The sequence below is a fragment of the Perca flavescens genome, chromosome 3 (assembly GCF_004354835.1).
Source record: "Perca flavescens isolate YP-PL-M2 chromosome 3, PFLA_1.0, whole genome shotgun sequence".
Classification (NCBI taxonomy): Eukaryota; Metazoa; Chordata; class Actinopteri; order Perciformes; family Percidae; genus Perca; species Perca flavescens.
In genome coordinates this window covers 39,421,878-39,444,200 of record NC_041333.1, presented here as the reverse complement: position 1 = coordinate 39,444,200, position 22,323 = coordinate 39,421,878, and the positions used below count along the sequence as shown (strand labels likewise).

The window sequence follows — 22,323 nt, the reverse complement described above, 5'->3', positions numbered from 1 at the left end:
TAATATAATTTCACCAATCCGATTTTTTTATTACTCCATAACCATATACAAGTAGACCATAAATGTTATACAATTACGGATATCACTCCTAACATTGATTTCAAAAATAACTGTTGTACAGGAGGCATAGCCCATTGAAACTTCTTCCACCTGGAAATACATTGTTTGGCTCATCACTACCTTCTAGATTACAATAAATTATTATTACTGTGTAGAGGAGTGGATGAACGGCTGTACGCGTAGTGAAACGACTATACAAATGTTTTCTTATATCCTGTCCAATATTTTGTGCCCATATATTTGTTAGTCTAACCAACAGGCGGCAGAGAGAGCTAATAAATATGCCTAAGTACTTCTGTGTTAAAGATGAGAGTCAGACCAGGTTAACACGTAGCCTTCTTCTGATTACTGAAGGGAAATGAACTAGTCCAAGTAATGATTTACTCATAAAGCAACTTTAAATAGGCCTAAAGCAACTACTAAAAAAAACACAGATTGAAGCCTGACAGAGACACAATTATAGGCTAATAAATAACATGGGTCAGATATTTTCAGATACGCTTTTACAAATTTGACATAGGTGACATTGCATTATGTCAGTTGCCATCACATCACATAAATAGCCTAACTGTTACCTTTATCTGACGTTAATCAGCACCTGGCCTTTCTAAAACCTTTTAGTTTTCTAGCCATTCCACCACTTTTCTAATTGCCCCCAACTAATGGGAAGGATGGACGGTGTGATAGGCTAGCCTATTGACACCAGTGTTGGGCAAGTTAATTCCAAAATGTAATCCATTATTGATTACTAGTTACTATCTTTGAGAGTAATTAGTTATATTACAATATTATTGTCTTTGAATTGTAATGCTTACACTACTTTTGCGTTACTTTCACCAAAATAGAAGCAGAAGTATTCTTTGCAGGTAGCTTGTGAATATGAAATGCAACATAATTTATTCATATTATTTTGTATTATTAATCTGACGCTGCAAAGTAACTAAAGCTATAAAATAAATAGTTAAGTAAAACGTTCAATAGCCTACTTGACGAAGTAGCCTAATAAGTAGGAGAAAATGAAAAACACCCAATTAAAATTGAATTAAAGTAGCCGACGGTAGTATACCGACGGCTATAGTTACTTTCCACCGCTGATAAAATGTAATATTAGTATTATTAATATTAATAAACATTAATTCTCGACATGTTATCTGTCAGTTGCTCGGTCACATTGCTGTCGCCACTGACAGGACACAGATGTTGTCAGTTACCGTCTCTGGTTCTGGTTCTGACCACGGGGAACAGTGACGGGACAGCTCGCTGCAACGCAGCGTAAACAACTCCGGAAAATGATGTCCGTGTCGCAAATGTATCTCTAGAGTCAGTTCAACCACTGAACTGTAACGCGCACTGATGGACACTATGAACCCTATTTTCTTATCATCCATTTATTTGTAATATCATTATGTTTTGAGGGGTGGGGAGTATTTGTTTACGGGACTGTGTTGGTTACCTGTTGCCTCTTGGCGACTGATGTCGTTGTCTGTCTTGCACACGGTGCAGAACGGGTGATGAGCTTCTATATACCGTCTCTGTGAGGTAGCCTGGACATGTGGAGGAAAGGCCATCTCTCCCATTACGAAATCGTTCCGATATATACTGTCTATGTTCCGAACCTTTTTTTGAGGCGGTTCAGCCATGACATGCAAGCCTACTGTTATCCGGACAGCCTGGCTTGCTGAGGCACTGAATTGAATTATACGCGCGAAGCATTTGGCTACTAGGAGAGGTCATATACAGTATATAAGAAGGGAGGGGCAGGTGGGCGGAGGGTTAAAATGCAGCGCTCTGATTAGCTGAAAACTTTTCACTCCACTCCTCAGCGGCAGAATCAACGTCATAGATGTAGATTGCATAGAAACTGAAACCGGAGAAATGAGAGATGCAACAAAATGCGTACCTAGAGAACAGCGAATCGTACAAGCGTACTGAAGGGTCAAAATGCGTGCCGAGTACGCAAAATGCGTACATGTTGGCAGGTCTGGCAATGGCAGATCTGGCTCTTTTAGAAGACCTCTATGAGCCGGTCAGCACAACATTGCGCAGGAAAACTGTGTGCCATAAATGTACTGATGGAGCCAGATGACCTGATGCCCAAAGAGCAGTATCCAGCACAGCCCCAACTCGGGGCTATACGAAGGAGACAGGATATTATTCCTCGCTTTTAAAAGGTCTTTAAAAGCCTATAGTGTTATGTTTGGCAATGATATTCAATACAGGCATGACGATGCACATTTTTATTTATTCTTCAGGTTTTTGTTTCTCTTTCAAGTGAACAATTTATTTCTGCCATTGACCGAGTTATTTCGGCTTGTTTTTCCAGCCCGTCTGCTGTCAGGGTTGAGGTGGTGGTCCAGCGCGGGGGGACCAGCGCTCTCCCTCAGCCGTTGCCTTGTTCTGACTCATGAACAAAAAATCAGTAAAATAAAAGACTGTATAAACTCCGCTACCGTGTGTTTATTTAAATATAAGTAGGCTACACCTACATGTAGGCCTAAGAGATTGCAACAGAAGCCTTATATTACTGTAAGGCTATATAAAATGTGTCAAGGATGTATAAATTAAATAGGCTAAACTTCAGCTGGAGTCCGATTTAATACGGCAACACTGTTGAGCGCATCAGTGATCTCTTTCCATTCTGCATTCTTTCTACAGCCTTTAATACCAGTTTTCAGTCTGCCAAATAGTACACACGTCAGTGCAAATAAACTTAAGATATCAGGGTTTTAATCTCCACCTCTGAAAAAGTGCCGCTTCTCAGCCGGATTACGTCTCGCCATGTCGTAAATTGTAGGGGCGAGGCCTCAAAACCCAGAATATATTGGGCCGTGATATTTAAATGACGATCGTTTCCAGCCGCCGCATTTATCAATGTACGACCATTCTTACGCTTGGATTGGTGTGATACGAACGTTTCATGAATCCCACGTGAAGCCTGTCGTAAGATGATTTCTGCGCTCATATCTGCGCTGGTTTCTACGTTAGGTTGATAAATGAGGGCCAGTGAGAGAGATATTTATGCATCATATTCTAGCGTTGTAGAAAATGGATCTTCATGGTAAATGTCCTGAGTAACATTATCTTCTGCTTACTTTTAAGGCAAAGAGTACAACTGTTAATTTATGCAAATGATGAGTAACCTAATGCTTGAATGGTATGATTATGACGGTTCAAATTCAGAGCAGTGGTCAGTAAATGTAGATTTTTAGGCTGCTTATACATTCAGTCGGTCCGTGATCGTCTGCCTCTCTTTCTCTCGCTGTTTCATTACAGCAGCCGTGTTTCTTCTTTACAAACAATGTGTTTCACGTTATCATACTTCCACAAGAAGCTGCTGCTCACTCTGGATAAAGTATGAACAAAGATTATTCTCCATTTTAGCGTCAGGAAATCTGTTATCAACCTCGCGGTGTGGTAAGGAAAGTCGTGAACACTCATCTATCCAAATTAGGGATGGCGAAAACTAAAAAACATTCTTGACTGGTCACCGAGCCTCATTAACCGGTTGAAACCGGTTGACCGTTTAGTTTAAAATATGCTACGCAATTTGAAATAACAGCCATTTCGAGCCGCGCCTGCAATTTCTCAACTCTGTCGCATCTCTCTCACACACACACACACACACACACACACACACACACACACACACACACACACACACACACACACACACACACACACACACACACACACACACACACACACACACACACACACACACACACACACACAAATCCCCCTACAGCGAAACAAGTCCCGCAAATGCGGCGCAGAGGAGCTTGTATGTAATCGGAGGACAAATGGCTCCTTAGTTTCGAAATAGTTTGGGTACAAGCCAGGTGATCGCGTTTAAAATAAAGTCGTTTGTCTAGCGTTAGAAGCTCATTAGAAACATTGCCGCGGCTCATTTGAGAAAATGACCACTCCGAAGAGACGCCGCTTTAGTTTGAGTGTAGTGCTAACAATAATAAAGAAAGATGATGATCATCATCACCTTATCTGTTACCACTGAAATGCAGATGTAATGTGTTTCCAAATATAAGCCCATTTTATGCGGAATATTGCCTAATAGACTGCAACAGGATACAACCAATGGATAAAACAGGCACCTTCAGAATGCTAAAACAGGCGATTAGGCCTAACAAAATTAATTGTTTGGTTCCGGTTTCCGACCGACCCTGTCAATTAATGTGCGACCCAAATTTATTTTATAAGCTTGGGGAAGAAATTATACTAATTAAACAAATACACAAATAAAAACATTTAAGGCGAACTATAATTACATTTTTGTACAGCACTCTTGCGATGCAGCGGTAAACCTGTGGCTGTATTATAAGACCAAAACAAATACACGTGGCTACTTAATATGCACGTGAATTACATGTTTTCAATTTATTTAGGACAACTGTACATGTAGTAACAGGTAGGCTATGTTATGAAAATATTGAGTATCCATCGCTACTGTAAAGGCAAAAAAAAATTCCTGCTTATCCTTTGCTGCCACTGGGAAAAAAATAAAAATAAAAAATAAAATAAATTCCCTATCGACCCATGACCTCAACAAACAATTTTTTTTTTATGCCTTATGAAAAATTTTGCGTGAGGGATTATTTCACTTCACAAAAAAAAAATATTGAAATGAGATGGCTAACTGTAGTAGCGTTTATTCCAATATCTATAATTGCCTAATTTAGAGATCACTTTTTTTTTTTAACCAACTAACAATAATTTTGACCGGTTAACGTTGAAACGGTCAACCACCGGTCAAACGGTCATCGGTTAACATCCCTAATCAAAATTACATCAGCCTGACTCGACCTAGTCTCTCCTCCTCAGTCTGACTGGACCTAGTCTCTCCTCCTCAGCCTGACTCGACCTAGTCTCTCCTCCTCAGCCTGACTCAACCTAGTCTCTCCTCCTCAGCCTGACTCCACCTAGTCTCTCCTCCTCAGCCTGACTCAACCTAGTCTCTCCTCCTCAGTCTGACTCAACCTAGTCTCTCCTCCTCAGCCTGACTCGACCTAGTCTCTCCTCCTCAGCCTGACTCCACCTAGTCTCTCCTCCTCAGCCTGACTCCACCTAGTCTCTCCTCCTCAGTCTGACTTGGCTTTTTTGAGACACACCAAGCCAGGCTGCACAGATTAGACTAGGTCAAGCCTCTCTTCATCAGTTCTCCTGGATTTATAAATTCTACTTTTGTGTGATACCCCCCTGAACACTGACCTGAACATGGCTGGTATCAGAGTCCCAGTCTGCTGCTTGTCTTCTGGGGACCTTGTTGCTCCGCTGCTCCTGGTTCTGGTTGTCCTCCTCCATTCCTCTCTTGTCCTGAAATCCAGCAGATGTCCACTGGGGCTGCTGGACTCACTCTGGATTCTGTTCAGTACAAATCAAAGCAGGCAGAGATATTCAGGAGCTGCTGTCTCCTCTCCTTTTCCTCACATCCACACACAACTAAAACAACAGTCGGCAAACTCAAAGCAGAGGCTGGAGAACTGTTCCATTTCCTTCCTCGCTACACAATGAACTCGGAGTAGTTTGGAGAAAACAGCATTATATTAAACTGGGAATAAATATAAACAACTGCACAACAAAAGGTCAACATTTCTTTAGATTAAATTCACTCAGAGCATTTCAGGAAAAAGGAAACTCAATAAAAAGTGATTTTGCCGACACTAGATATCAGTCCAAAGCTCCCCACTATATGTGATTAAAGTGCTGCGAGCTGTAAGTTCACCACTTCTACAGAAGGCAGAAGATGACGTCATCTCGGAGACAGCTGTCTTCCTGTCTCACTCAGACTCCGTTGTTTAGGTGTGCTAACTTACACTAACAGCTTTACTGTCCTCAATCTGAACTCGGTTCAGATCAAACACCAGAACTCTGGTCCGCTTGAAAACGGGGGTCCCGGTTCAGGTGGGAACGCGATCCGACCCAAACACAGGAAGTGGACCAAAACCAGAGCATTTACTAGCCTGCAGTTTCAACCTTTCACACAGTTTACAGACTTAAATATCTGGTTTAAGGGATGAGAACTTTCAGATCCATATGTAATGGGTGTGCAGATTAGTTTCAGTGGTGTAGTCTACGTGATACACAGGAATACACAGTACTCCAGGATTTCCATATACCCACTTAAAAATGCCCAATGATACGCAACAACATACTTTACATTATATTTTTTATATATTTTGAATTGTCAACTGTTATTTTCTTCTTAGTATAGGCTAAATAAAGGTATTTCCACCCTAAATTGGTGCATTAAACCGTATCCAAAAGCAGCAATAATGCAGTTGCTGACGCTCAAAACTTCCCTGGGGGAGGACACCCAGACACCCCTCCCCCCACCCTCTGGACTGCTTCCACCACGTGACGCTGCTCCCATTGTTCACCTTCCTCTAAAATATTAGAAACACTAAAGCAGAACCAGAAAAGCCAACACGGTAGAAATGTAGTGGAGCTTCATTATTTCGGAGAGTTTCCCTCTGATATTCTGTCCAATCAACAAGCGACTGCTTCCACCACGTGACGTGTGTTTCCACTGTTTGCTGCGTTTGATAAAGTGCAGTGTGACGCAAACCGAACCAAATGCAACAATGCAAAAAAAATGCAACAATGTTACAACTTCAGCCCCGAATCTCACCGAGCCCACCGAACTACAGAGGAGCAACTAACGGAGCACATTGTTGCTCAGCAACGGACGTTCTGTTTACCTGAATCTTAGCAACAGCAGAATGGGAAGCTAACGCATGCGCAGCTCTGGTTTCTATTCGCTTTAATAGCCGTGTAAAAGAACAGTTATTAAAGTGTTTACCTGACTGTGTGCGGGTTTACCTGGAGCTCTGTCTTCTTAAAACCGTTCTTATACTGTCTATGTTTAAAACTCACTAATAAACAACACAACTATCCCGCCGACAGCCCGAGATCACAGTGAAGCAACGAGACTTCCAGTTTCCTCCAAGTCAGGGTTTTTCAGATTAAAGTTTAAAATGAAAGAACGCCGCCACCTGGAGGTCAGGAGGGGAACAACAGATACACATTCAGTTCATTAATCAGTTAGTGGTGGACTGGAACTGAGGACATTTACTCAAGTACTGGACTTAACTCCAGGTACTTGTACTGTACTTGAGTATTAAATAATGTACAGCACTTAAATAATTAAAACAATTTGTAAGTATGAAGAGAAATAACTAAATATAATGTAAGCATTTAAATGTATATTTCCACCAGACTCCATTTAAATAAAATAGCTATTTCTTGATTATTAAACACACTTCATTTATAGTCAATAGAAAAAGAAAAATACATATCGAAAGCTGTCTTGGTTCCAGTGTTCCAACAATCACCACTCTGGTTTAGTTGAAATAAACCCTTAATTCACCCATTTACATGTGGCGATATGCTGGCTCTATACACACTAAAAGTCCTGATTATTTACATGGAGTCTGGTGGAGTTTGGTGATGGTGATTTCGGGGCTGTTTCATGTTAAACTAAAAGGATCTTACTCTTTAACTAAAAGCTCTATCTCTGTAGGGATCCTTTCCATAATGTTGTCAGACACTTAGAATAATAATCTGAGTCTGTCAGCGGCAACAACAGAACTTTTAGTGGATGGAAACTTTACCTTTTAATTAGGAGTTTAAACACAGACACAACAGGAAGAATAAATCCATCAAATCAAGTCACAAATAATCAGCATGTGGCCTTGTTTTATTTAATTTATTTTGCATTTAGTTGTTCCACATTCCCAGACATTTAAAACAATTCAATCATTGAGGTTATTCTACAAGTCAGATGAATAAATCAGCTGTTTACTATCTGACCTGGTCTGTTTCCTGCTGCTCCATCATTCTTTAGTGTCCTCTGGAAACAGTTTGCTTTCTATTTTCTGACTTTGTATGACATCATCAGTGTCTTTGCTTTCAGTCTGAACACACCTCAACAGATTTAAAACCACATTCAGTCACAGAAAATACAAACAGGGAAGATAAAATGTCAGAAGGTTATTAAATGAAAAATTCACACTTCTCTCTCTGTGTGTCTCTCTCTCTCTAACAACAGAATGAACAGATGATACACAGAGTGTGAATATGTTACATTTCACATTAAATTCTATGAGGAGAGCTCTGAAGAGTCGTTTTTACACATTTATTTGTGTCATAAATTGTAACACTGTCTTCTTTCCAAAATATGTATGTGTGTTAAATATAATTTTTGGATAACACTCTTATCAATACATTACGGTAATAGTGTTGGTTGTTATATTTGAGGTATTACAGTTTCTCATACTGCATGTATGCCATGTATGCCAGTTCCCTTGTGTGTAATGATGGAGACAGATGAACAGAGCCGTGCACATGTATGGAATAAATAACGATATAAAACAGACGCTCCGCTTATACTTTCACGTCAAGTTCAAGTCAGTTGACTTACCGCCAATTTCCACTGGATGCAGAACGTCGACATTAGTGTAAGAGCCAAATATGTTGTTTCAAGTGTTCAGACTTTGGGTGTGATTTCTTGTATGTACATAGGGTGTCGCTGTGGTATTACTTGGGGCGAGGTTATAAAGGTGAGCTCCAAATTGTTGCTGGCAGGTGTTTGGCCCGGAAAGGGCAAATGGTTTTTGACCGCTAACGCTGTGACACCGAATGCTGTGATGCTGGAGTGCATTGGCGCCAAAGCCTTTGTTCTAAGGTTGTCTAATTGTTTATGGATTTATCGCTGAAAACGTGAAATAATGGACATTTCATGCTGCACAATTTACCAAATAAACATATTGTTAATCTGCAATGCAACATTGTCAGACAATTCTTGAACGCTAAACAGCATGTTAACACAGCCCAGTCTCACGCCAGGTCGTGTAATAGTCACGTTATTGTAATCTATTAAGTCGTGGACAGGTTACGTAAATCCCGTTTTTTTCGTGTGGCCATTACGAAATTGAAAGCAATGCATTTTAATGGGAAGCATATTTCGTGAGCCCAGAACGAAAGCGAGTAGCGAGTAGTTGATAAGGCGAAAGTCCGCGTAGGGAGGTTGGTCGGGGTGGTGGAAGGGTCAGAAAACACAGGACTTTCACCCCGGAGACCGGGGATCGCACCCCGCGTGTTGCAGTTCCTTTGTCGGCGCGTCCCGTGTGTGACGGTTCCTTTCCCCGTTCCTTTTTTTCCTAACCCCAACCGTCTTGTTATTGTGGCGCCTCATTTCCCCGTTGTCGCGTCCCCCAGAGCAGCAGGTTCGAAAAGCGTGACCTGTACACGTTCAAAAGTCATTGCATATACACGAAAAAAACGGCATTTACGTAACCTGTCCACGACTTAATAGATTACAATAACGTGACTATATAACGACCTGGCGTGAGACCGGGTTGTGTTAACATCAGCGCGTCAGCCAGGTCACTCCAGGTTAAAACCACCTCATTAGTTACGGTATCAGACCGAACAACTTTACAATTAGGTTTCCATTAAAGTCAATGTGTGTATTTCCACAGACTGCGGTACGTCTGCGTCTCTACTCCGTCCCACTTCTTTCTTTACTTTAATAATATTATTTCGGTGTTATTACCGGGGAAATATTACAGAATAGGCTAATACAGAACATTACGATATGATCCGAGCAGGACGCATTCAAGCCGATAGGAATATCCCCCAATGCAATGCGAAATCCTATGTAATCATTCTATCACCCTTTTAATTTATTTAAAAACGCTATGTCCCTTCCTCGTTTCATGACAACTATTAGAAGAAGAAAAAACGGAGGGGTATGCATTACATCTCGTTTCCTAACCATCCCTCCCTACTTAACACGGGCAGATAGCCTGTTGATTACTTTACTCAAATGGATTTATTATCGCGATGCAACAGCCAAGATGGATGAAGTCACGTGGTTAACATCCCAGCATTGTGTAGTCCTAGCAACGAGACATTTGGATATTCGCTTCTGCTTCGATGAGTTTGTTTAGATATGATTAAGTTTCTAAACATATCGAGAGCAGACATTTCCAAACTTGATTTCATTCTCAGTGTGAGGAACAAAAGGAACCCGGTTATGTGCTGCAACAACAACAACAACAACGTGGGAGACTTGGGCTGGATTTTGAAAACAGAGTTCCCCAGTTGGTGACAATTGTTGACAACTGACGTTTGATGTAGGCAACTTTGGTTCACTGAACATATTTTAGGCTATTACAAGAATACAGTCACTATATTTCAGAAAATAATCTATAGGCTACTTGCACCATACTCTGCTGTACATTACGTGATTGCTCTGCTGATACGGTAGATCTCAGACCTTCTGACAGACTCAGCCCCGTTTGGGTCTCTGGTCTCTGAATGAGACAAATAGTTTAGTGACAAAACTAAACTAAAGATTAAAGTCAAAGTAGAAATAGGCTAGACTGGGTAAACCCAGCCCCATCTGACGGCGATTTGATCCATTCAGTGGTGTGAGAAGTGATTATGTTTAGAAGTCTTCCTGAAAGAATTTGCGCTGAGCTCCATGTAAACTTATAAATACTATTCCAACTTTTCCAACTATTCTTACTGCTTCCCCTTCTTTCACATTAAAGCCAGCAATCTAGTTAAACTTTAGCAATTTAGCAATTTAGCATTCACAAGCTTTTTCTGCAGGAAATGCATTTTCTAGTTACTTTTCAGATTAGTTTTTACCCTTCCTTAATGTTTGTGATAAACTGAAGAATGATGTCATGAGTCTCATAAAAAAGAATAAACCTGTAAAGAAGGAAGAAAATAAATGTCGAAGTTCAATTCAATTCAGTTTATTTAAGAAGAGGACAGATCAAATTAACAAAACAAATGATTATACATGGCTTAAAAATCCTAGAATAAGCCAAAAACTCGCAAACTTCCCCCCGAATACAACCAGCTGTTCTCATGTGTCTAATCCACTGAAGAAGCCTCTGGGATACCATAGATATATATATACACATACAGTACGTAGTTACCACATTGGCCGCTGCGGTTTATTGGAGCGATATGTTGACACGGCGGCCATTTCCTAACAAACATTGTGCTCCTCCTAATGCATGTGTGTCTATGGAGGCAGAAGGTCTATCCACAATTAAAATCATAATTTCTCCCTGAATTTCCAACTGATTTTCAAGCGGTTTACTACAAATGCTAGACATGTATTTCTAATAGGTTTTCTTACCAATTTTTTTCTTAATATTTTGAAGCTAGTGACATTCTGCTGATTTAAGCCTTGATACAATTTAAACAGGTGAGTTAGATAAATAGTTGTTATGAAGTGTGAAATTAGCGTCATAGTCCAAAACCGATTTTTCCACATGGGGGTCTATGGGGAATGATGCGAGGAACTGTTCAGTAACACACATAACAAACATTGTTTTCAGCATCTTACTGAGATATTAATAATCACTCAAATAAAACATACATAACCTAGGGTGACCAGATCAGGTAGCTGAAACCGGGACACTTTGCGCGTGACTGTAGTGCTTGTGCTTTTTTAACGTGAACATGTGCCAGCCCAGGTCAGACAGACAGACTAACTTCATTATTTGGATCATAGGCTCCTCATCTAATAAGTGTTTTTTTTTCCGTTAAAATTAACAAAATTGCAGCAACAGCCTTTTTCAGTTCAGTTTGAGATTTATGTTAAGATTTTTCTAAAAAAAAAATTTTTTAAGTGTTATTTATTCCAATAACACCAAAAGAATTAAAATGATTAAGTTATTTCCTGCATTCTGGTGAATTTTGATGCACCTATTTCTACCTTTTTCTGAATCAATGTATGCTGGAGCTCAAACGCGACACATCTGCCGCAGCATGTCAACAGCTGAGTGCATCCATTATAACCTGAAGCTGCACAGCATTTTACAGAGAGAGTGGACACTAAACAGTTCTGCTTCAGAGCTCCATGTGGTTGAGTCTGAACCGTAGACTGGAAACGTCACGTCACAGGAACTTCAAACTAAATCATTGGTATTGCGCTCCTAAACTTTGTGTTGATGGCATCAATGTATTAGACTGATTTGGCTAGGATTCCTCACGGAGAGACGGTTGCTAGGTGATAGCAACAAATACAGCATGGTCGGACCCCACACGCAACTACCCGTTCTATTCGCCTCGGAAGAATAAACTGGACAAAGTTACATTTGGGGCTAAACTCAAAACATTCGGGGCTGAAGACCCGGCAAAATCGGCTCACGCCACTCCTGGTGTAAACCGGGACATTTTAGCATCCCGACAGGCTTTTATCCATTTCAGGATTCATTGTAAAATTCTTTTAATTTGTTTTTAAAGACTTGAATGGCCTTGCCCCACCTTACCTCTCTGAGCTGCTGCACCCCTAAACTCCTAGCCGATCTCTCGGGTCAGCTGACCTGCTGTTCCTGATGGTGCCTAAAGCTAGGCTTAAGCTCAGAGGGGATCGAGCGTTTGCCGTTGCAGCTCCAAAACTTTGGAACGGACTTCCTCTGCACATTAGACAGGCCTCCTCTCGGTCTAATTTTAAAAAACTCTTCTTAAAACCCACCTCTTTTCTTTGGCTTTTAACACCAGGTAGAGTGTTGATTTTATGTGTATACTTGCGTATTTTAATTATATTTAATTTATATAATATTGTATGTAATACTGGCAGCTAGCGGTTAAAATAGTTACTGCACTACCAATTCAAAATACTGGAGAGTCGTCTCCCCCGTCCCCTCCTGCCCAGACTCGAAGTTCACGGAGGTTGCCAGGCTGAGACCGCAGCATTCACAACAATGTTGCTAGACGCTTTTCTCACATAGCCAGACATTACTCCACAGTACAGCGGAGTAGCTAACGTTAGATGCTAGTCTCACGTAGCCAGACGTTACTCCACAGCACAGCGGAGTAGCTAACGGTAGATGCTAGTCTCACGTAGCCAGACGTTACTCCACAGCACAGCGGAGTAGCTAACGGTAGATGCTAGTCTCACGTAGCCAGACGTTACTCCACAGCACAGCGGAGTAGCTAACGGTAGATGCTGGCTATATTGACAGTCATAAAAGCCTGTGCTCGCACGGAGCTCTGTAACCAACTGACAGACACACTTTTTCGGCTTAAAATGACAGTATGAACCTCTAAAAACACAACAACCTCACTGTCCTCTCCACACGCCAGTCAGGCACACTTCCTCGGCTTAGAATTACAATACGAAACGCTAAAAATACCACTACCTTGCCGACTGAACACACTTCATTGGCTTAGAATTACGGCAACAATCGCTAAACACACTGCAAACTCACAGTCCTCTCTTTCCGATTTACAGCCCCCCTCTCGTGGCTTAAAATAACTCACCGTTGTCGGCGGGAGCCGCTGAACTACACGTTGTAAACAGCCATGGGCTGCCTGCCTGGTCCTCCCGGTAAAGTTAACAGTTAGCAGGGTTAGCATGGCGGCGTTAGCCAGGACCAGTCGGGATCACTTTACTGGCTATGTCTCAATTGTTTTCGCGAGTAACCAACTCGGGTACTGGCTGTCAAACTGGGCCGTTGATAACAACACACAGATCAAAACATAAACATAAATTCCGTCACGGAATGTAAATTTCAAAGAGAAAAAATACTGACATTAGCATTGTTGTCAGAAAAAGATAGTATTTCAGTTTAGCATGTTTTCTTAATATCTGATGAGGCATTGGTGTCATTTATGGATTTATTACAGTACAAATATTACATATTAAAACATACTTTAATTTAATTTTTTATTTATTTATTTATATCTTCATAATGGGTAACTGTGTTTTTATTGTGTTATCTATTTACTCTGTTTTATCTTTTTGTGCAGCATTTTGGAAACCTTGTGTTTGTTAAAATTGTGCTATATAAATAAAGTGGATTGGATTGAGGAAACAGCTTGGCTCTGAAACATGTTCACAACGAGGCAGTGTGAATGCGCTGGTGTCTTTTGAGGTTATTGCTCTGAGAAAAGGTTTTACCACATAGATCACAGCTGTGCGGCTTCTCTCCAGTGTGAATATGTCGGTGATTTTTTAAATTATCAAACCTAGAAAAGGTTTTCCCACATAGATCACAACTGTGAGGTTTGTCTCCAGTGTGAATGCGTTGATGTGTTTTAAGGTTACCACTCAGAGAAAATGTTTCCCCACATTGTTCACACCAGTACGGCTTCTCTCCAGTGTGAACACGTCGGTGATTTTTTAAATTATCAATCCTAGAAAAGGTTTTACCACAATGGTCACAGCTGTGAGGTTTATCTCCAGTGTGAATGCGTTGATGTGTTTTAAGGGTACCACTCACAGAAAAAGTTTCCCCAAACTGTTCACACCAGTACTGCTTTTCTCCAGTGTGAACACGCTGGTGAGATTTAAGGCCAGTGCCTTGAGAAAAAGTTTTACCACATTGATCACACCAGTACGGCTTTTCTCCAGTGTGAACGCGCTGGTGAGATTTAAGGCTACTGCTCTGAGAAAAGGTTTTATCACATAGATCACAGCTGTACGGCTTCTCTCCAGTGTGAATGCGTTGATGTCTTTTAAGGGCCCCACTCTCAGAAAAAGTTTCCCCACATTGTTCACACCAGTACGGCTTTTCTCCTGTGTGAACGCGCTTGTGTTTTTTAAGGTCACTACTACGAGTAAAGGATTTACCACATAGATCACAGCTGTAAGGCTTCTCTCCAGTGTGAATATGCTGGTGAGATTTAAGGTTACCACTCTGAGAAAAGGTTTTACCACATAGATCACAGCTGTAAGGCTTTTCTCCAGTGTGAATGCGTTGATGTGATTTTAGGCAACTCTGTCGTGTGAAAGCTGCCCCACATTGATCACAGCTGTGTAGATCGTCTCCAGTGTGAACTCTCTGATGAATCTTTAAATATCCAGATGTTGTGAAGGATTTGTCACAGTGTTGACAGTGGTCACGTTTGGGTCCCGCTCCTCCTCTCCGTTTCTATAACAACAAACAGAGAGAGAGAGTTAGTGAACAACCTTCTTAAACCCTGGACTTGCGCTCACTCACAATTTTCAATCTTCATACAATAATTTATGACAAAATTAAGTTAAATATGTGCCGGTTGCAGACATGTTATTATGGAAGCAAATGTACTTTTCATAACTTTTATAAGTTCAGAAATATTCTACATTTTTCAGGCAAGTTTCCCCATTCAAATGATTGGCAATTTAAAAACTAAAACACTTGCTCACTCTGTTCAGTTTTAATTTCAATTAGAAATTCCATGGTAACTTTAAAATAACAGAAACCTTTAATACATTCTGGGTATTTTTCAACCTTTAAATCCCATTCAAACCTTTAGAAAGACATACATTAATTTGAAGTCAAAATAAAGGTAAAGTTCTTCTGGTTTCAGACACGTTACTATGGAAGCCATCAGGCTCTTCTCAGTGTTTCCCACAGGTTGAGAATTTACTGGCGGTGGTGTGTGGCGCAGGATGTGACAGCGCGGTGCGTGATGGATAGGTTTAGTAATAATGGGTTCAGTTATAAACTAGTCAAAAGAAGGTGAAAACAATGACTACACTACATATCAGACAGGGCTGCAACTAACGATTATTTTAATAATCGATTAATCTGTCGATTGATACAGACAACATACACACACATATACACACACACACACACACACACACACACACACACACACACACACACACACACACACACACACACACACACACACACACACACACACGTTCACTTGTAGCTTATTCATTAAATTATTACCATTGTTGTAGTAAGTGCAAGTTAAGTTCATTATACAACACATTTAAACACAGCTTAAGATGACCAAGTGCTATAAAATAACTTTAAAATGAAATTAAAAAGTACAACACACACAAATATATTTGTCAACAATAACTGATATGGGACAAAGCACAGAATATATACAGGACCATTAATGGGCCAAAAGAGGCGAGTGAATAAAACCTTGTCTTTAGTCTTGCAAACTATACCACCCCTGCTTTACTACTGTTATTAACAGGCAAGTATTGACATTCTGTTGAAAATATCACAGATTCATGTCCCCCAGGTATTGATCCTGATAGCACTATACAAGTGGATGAATCTGAAAATGTTTTCTGCAGGATAACATATAGTACTAGTATTAGTCCAGTAACATGTAGTACTAGTGCTATTCCAGTAACATGTAGTACTAGTACTTTTCCAATTATAATCAACAGACCATACAAAGTGGTGAAGCCCCTAAGTAATAAGAAGTTGACTGCAAACATAGTCAATTTAGCATCCAGTTCACGCCAGCCACAGCCTGTCCCAAAAGAAAATGAGACGGTGTCTGTTCCTCGACTAAGATCAGTTAAATCAAAGGTAACCAAGAGAGGGGCAATACTTAACAACCTAATTGGAATTAAAACTACCACTGCAATGATAGAAAAGGATAGAAAAATTAGATGCAGATTACTAAATATCAGATCTCTGTCTTCTAAAACAGTACTAATAATAGATTGATGTCTGATAATCAAATTGGTCTATTCTGTCTTACTGAAACCTGGCTGGGCCATGAAGAATATGTTAGTCTAAATAAAGCCACCCCTCCCAGTCATATTAATACTCAAATTCCTAGAGGCTCAGGCCGAGGAGGGGGAGTTGCAGCCATATTTGATTCAAGCCTGTTAATTAACCCCAAACCCAAACTAAATTATAACTCTTTTGAAAGCCTTGTTCTTAATCTTCAACATCCAACACGGAAATCAGTCCAGCCAATTATATTTGTTGTTGTCTACCGAGCTCCAGGTCCGTATTCTGAATTTTTATCTGAATTCTCAGAGTTTTTATCATGTTTAGTCCTTAAATCAGACAAAGTACTTATTGTTGGTGATTTTAATATCCATGTGGACGTTGACAGCAATAGCCTTACTACTGCTTTCAACTCACTTCTAGATTCTATTGGCTTCAGTCAGAGTGTGCATGAGGCCACGCACTGTTTTAACCACACCCTCGACCTCGTGCTGGCATATGGTATCAAAATTGAAGATGTATTAGTATTCCCGCAAAATCCTTTATTATCAGACCACTTCTTAATTACTTTCGAATTCTTCCCACCCGATTATACGAAATTAGATAAAAGTTACTATACTAGATGCCTATCTGACAGTGCTATAGCTACATTTAAGGAAGACATTCCAACAGCACTAAACTCATTACCTTGTTTTAATACAACAGAGGACCTTTATGTAAACTTTAGTCCCTCTCAAATCGACAATTGTGTAGATGGTGTTACGGCCTGCCTACGGACTACTTTAGACTCTGTAGCTCCACTCAAAAAGAAGAAGATGAAGCAAAGGAAACTAGCACCTTGGTATAACTCCCAAACTCGTAAATTAAAGCAAAACTCACGAAAACTTGAAAGCAAATGCTACACCCACCCGTGCTCTGCAGCGCCACGTTTCATCCCGCAACGTCCTGCTGTGACATGAACTACAACGACTACCTTCAAAGTCACTGTTCCACTATTTTCAATGCGACTATTATCGCCATCACACCCCCAACCGGCCCCGTCAGACACCGCCTACCAAGAGTCTGGGTCTGCCGAGGTTTCTTCCCAAGAGGGAGTTTTTCCTCGCCACTGTCGCAATAGCCATTTATAATGCTTGCTCTTGAGGGAATAACTGTAATTGTTGGGGCTTTGTAAATTATAGAGTGTGGTCTACACCTACTCTATCTGTAAAGTGTCTCGAGATAACTCTGTTATGATTTGATACTATAAATAAAATTGAATTGAACGAGCTAACGCTAGCTTGTCATGCTAGTCAGCTGGATAACGAGTAAACAGCAGCACCAGAAGAGCTAGTGGAGGGACGTTACAGTCCTCACTTCAGAACGAACAGAAGTAGGATAGTGTAGTGACTTTACCCTGCCTTCGAACTCCTTTTGCTCATCTTGCAATTAACACATTTTCGATTTATTTAGTGCGACATGCTCCCACACCTTGGATGACTTAGGTCGTACTGATTTCTCTGCCTCTACCGTGTGTTTCAGAACATTACGGGTCTCTGCAGTCTCTCTCCGTATTTCCTCTACCCCCGATCTGCTCTTTTTTCTTTTCTTTCGCTCTGCAATTTATTTTTTATCTCCTCGACTGAGTGGCATATTGATACAACGAATTGATAATGAAATTCGTTGCCAACTTTTTTAATAATTGAATTGAATTGAATTTTATCGAATTTATCGATTCATTGTTACAGCCCTATTATCAGATCATTTAGAAAGAAAAAACGATTTACATATTAAACAAATTAGAATAAAAGATGACACCGATACAGATGAAAATATTGCGACACTATGCAGCATCTGACACAATTTCTTTAGTTATTATATTATTATTATAATTAGTTATTAGGACGGCACAATATGAGGAAAATATGCAATATGCCGTGACGTTAAATATCGCGATAATGATACTTGTGATAAATTAACAGATATTAAAAGGTAGCCTACTCAGTTCTGCTGCTTTCAGTATTTTGCTAAAAAACAAATTGCTCGTTAAATTTTAAACAAACTAGCGCAGTGCCCGTTGAAAATGTGCCTGTTTGGAAAGGGCGATTACTTGGCCTGTGGTATTGCTGCTTGTAGAATTTATCAAAACCAAATCAAAACCAAAGCATCAGAGGAAGACATTACTACTATATTTACCTGACAGAAAACGCTGCAGATTCAGAATGTAATCACAAAATATCACAATGACAATGGGGAGTAATCAGACATAAGCCTCATGGACTCATGGCAGTGTGCTACCCATCTGGCCCGTTATGAGAGCTAATCAGCTCATATCTGTGTTCATCAACCACCAGGACCGGACTGTGTGTGTGCATGCACGCAGAGAGAGAGAGAGGGTGTTGACTCGTGTCACATCGTTAAGGAATATAAAATTTCAGCAGACGTGTTCATTTCCATACAGGTTTAGTGGCTTAACGGTTAACGGTGAAGTAGGGGATTTGATTTACGGGGGTATTTTGGCGAATCAATTAACCCGACCCAGGGTGAGTCTGATGAAAACTGATGTATCTGCCCGGTTCAACGCTGAAGGAATAATCTCTGAGATTACGTTATGTTCTGCCAGCTCACAGCAATTTACTACAATAGCAGGAAAAGAGTCCCCCCGCTGTTCTAAAGCGTTCTGCATGCGTCTGCTGATGTGCAGGTTACCTTCCTTCCCAAAACACGCCCCCAAACACGGACACACATACTGTATATACAGATACATCTGGCTTTATAAGATAGATAGCCTGCCTATAAGTGGCATCACGCTCTGTCTGCACTTGTTATCTGCGTTTATGCTTTGCATGTGTGGGATTCTGAAACGTCCTTAAATTTGGGAATTGTCGTTTGTTTATTCAAAGTCAAAGACAGTCCAAAGTAGTGCAACTTTGTACATTTTTGTGGGTCTGAGGTGTTAGGTCACATTTTAGCTGCCAACGCTGCGCTGCTCTCCGTCTCTGGTCCTCAGGGTGAGAGGCCAGTGGCTAAAGCAGCAAATGCCAATGTGTGCTTATTTTACCAATATATTTAAAGATATCTTTTGCATTTCTAATCTAAACAATGTCAAAGTTGGCACTGCACTTACTCGTGCCCGTAGCAAGACACAAGTTTGAAATCCATCGGACTAACTGTTCGAGACATATGCGCAACAGTTGGACAGACGTTCCTGCAATTTATAGATAGAAGATAGATAGATGACGAAAAAGTTTAGCCATGATGTGCTTTGACAATTTTTCGTCTTTTGACAAATCACTTTTTTTTGCCAAATGTTAACGGTTCAGCATGTAAAACACCCATAATACTATACTCCATACAGAAAATTAGGTTATTAATCTCAACACTGTTTCCTCCTAACTCCTGTTAACTCACATAGGACTATCTAAAGTAAATTCTTGTTCGTTTTGTTTGATACCTTTGTTAATTTTTTAAAGTGTATTAATCCATGTTACTGTTCATGGCCAGTGCATCAGCATGCAGACCGTGGCTAAGGACAGTATTAATTAGGTGATCAAGACAAGAAACTCTTTTATACGGTTCCAGGGCTTTGTTACCCACACTATTTGGCTAGGGAGCAGCTAGGATAGAGTTTTTTTTTTTTAGTGAGCAGCAGCTTCTTATGAAAGTATGATAACATGAAACACATTGGGCCTCATTCACCAACCTTTCTTACGAATAATGTGTTCTTAAACCCCACTTACGCACTTTTTACGAAGATTCTGTGTTGAGGGGAGATGTAACAGAATGGTTGTGAGCAGTTGTAGACACTCAGACTGAATCAAAGATGGTGGCGAAAAGGATGGGATTTTATTATAATTTTCCCAAATTAAGGCCTACAGGCAAAACAAACAATTAACCGAACCAAAATTTAAAAAGAAAAATACTTTCACAAAAAATAAAATAAACTGACATGAAGTCAAAAATTATTAAACGATACAAAAGATACAGCTCTATATAAGTTGGGCTTTTTTTAAACTAGTCCCCAGAGCTTCTCACAGACTTATGTCCTTCCTTCTCTAGCTCCCCAAGCAACTGAAACTGACAGTCTATATAGGCCTGTAGCGCACCCCTGGAATTGGAACATACCAACAACAAATAAAATGCAGGGGTGGCTAAGGCCAACAGACAATAAAAGCTAAAAACAGCCCATATTAATAGATCTAGTAAGCTAGAAATTTACCGAAGATTTATACATGACTCACCAAAACATTTCACTAAGCCACAAGAGACTTTGACAGGAAAAAAATAAATAATTACTCAAAATTACGGTCACTTCCTGTTACCCCGGATGTAATAACGTCATTTAAACTCGCCGATCGCGGCAAACTTTCCTTTATCAACAACAGAGCAGACGCCGGTAAGCCACAGAGACTACAGGTTATCCTGTTAACTTTTAAACTAAATAAACAGCAAGTTTAACAAAGACGTAAGTGTTGTATGATTATTATAAATGGTGATGTTTGTGACAAACTGTATGGTTTTAAACAACAGAGAATTATGTATTGATAGATATAGCTATAGCCTATAAATCACTGCAGTATTAGCTGTAAATATGTGCACAAGAACGCAACGGGATTACTGTGTGGAATCAGATGAATGGCAAGTTTTAACAGATGATTTGAAACGGAGCATATGATACATAACCGAGCATATTGACATGCTAACAAAACATACACAGGCAACATTTACACTCAGTCTTTGTGAGCTAAACTAGGTAGCGCCTCGCAACCGTGACGGCAGCTATGCGCCCCGTCACATTCTGACATTTTTTCCTTATCTTGGATTTGTTCTTAGCTAACAGGGACGTCGTTAGGCCTATTTTAGGGCTGAAGCCCCCCCAAATAAGAAAAAATAATAATTAGATTTTTTTTTTTACAGTGCACTCTGTATCACTCACTACATGGAATATATCCTTCCTTCACCATTCATCTGTTGGTGTCGTCGTGCACTGCAGTCTGTTTTATTTTTATTTCACAAACTGTCAATTGGTCGAAATGGCAGTGTTTTAGAGAAAGGCTTATAAGCGGCTGCTTGCACGGTAACGGTATGTGGATGAGCGAGGTACAGAGTTACTGAAGAGAGAGAGCGCCAGGCAGCATTAAAACAAAGCAGGAAATCAGAGATATAAAATGTTTTCGCCGATTTATCACTCGAAATGCAACTGGTAGCAAGTATCTCACTATCATTGACGTTATCCAAATTGTCACAAACCGGCTCATGGCCTGTGCCAAAGAATGAGGGGACACCAACTACAAGTATAGGCCAATCAAGAAAATGCTTTTATTGTAAACCAAAATTAGTAACTTTAAACAAAGAAAAAGGAATGAGGTGTGAAAATGTCATAATGTAAGGTGTTTGTAAAGTGCATGGATGAGTGAGTCTGTGTGTGTGACAATGACTGAGTGGAAACTAAGTAAAACTAGAAAGGAACAAACAAAACAGGATCATACCTGGAGGAGCAGAGAGAGAAAACAGAGTGGTTAGAAGCAGCTTAAATAACCTGAGCCCAGGTGGCTCCAATCACTAACCACCTGCCTATAGGAGGAACCTCCCCTGCACTGCAGAGGTGGGGTCGTAAAAAAATTCATAATTAGAAACAACAAATAATATATCCAGCTACAAAAAAGCTGGAAATTTGAAAGTTAGACAGAAGTAGAAAGGGTCAGTGGCTATGAAGCTGATCCACCATCTTGTCTCTTCTCATTGGTTTAAACTGGCAGCCTTCAGAATGCTGCAGACCGGTGTGTTGGAAGTAGCTGCAGGATTTATCTTGTCTCGTCGC

The 22,323-nt window shown here is 40.3% G+C and overlaps 2 protein-coding genes across 10 annotated transcripts in view; both read right to left on the bottom strand.

Moving 5' to 3' along the window:
* The window catches only part of LOC114553120 (zinc finger protein 239-like), a 52,331-nt gene that overhangs the window by 15,106 nt on the left and 14,902 nt on the right, over window positions 1–22,323 (bottom strand). The window contains exons 1-2 of one of the 3 annotated variants that reach the window (XM_028574287.1): window positions 6,895–6,974; window positions 5,284–5,436 (exon numbers count right to left, since the gene is read on the bottom strand). In XM_028574287.1, coding sequence (XP_028430088.1) covers window positions 5,284–5,376 — 93 coding nt within the window. In that variant the 5' untranslated portion in view covers window positions 5,377–5,436; window positions 6,895–6,974. Of the gene's footprint in view, window positions 1–5,283; window positions 5,437–6,874; window positions 6,975–22,323 lie in introns of those variants that run through there. The other 2 variants (XM_028574289.1, XM_028574288.1) reach the window with 2 other exon arrangements.
* Window positions 13,905–22,323, bottom strand: part of LOC114553116 (zinc finger protein 271) — a 687,947-nt gene continuing 679,528 nt past the window's right edge. For all 7 annotated transcript variants that reach the window (XM_028574268.1, XM_028574266.1, XM_028574263.1 and 4 more), the window contains one exon: window positions 13,905–14,978. In XM_028574268.1, the coding sequence (XP_028430069.1) occupies window positions 13,941–14,978 (1,038 nt within the window). In that variant the 3' untranslated portion in view covers window positions 13,905–13,940. The remainder of the gene's footprint in view (window positions 14,979–22,323) is intronic.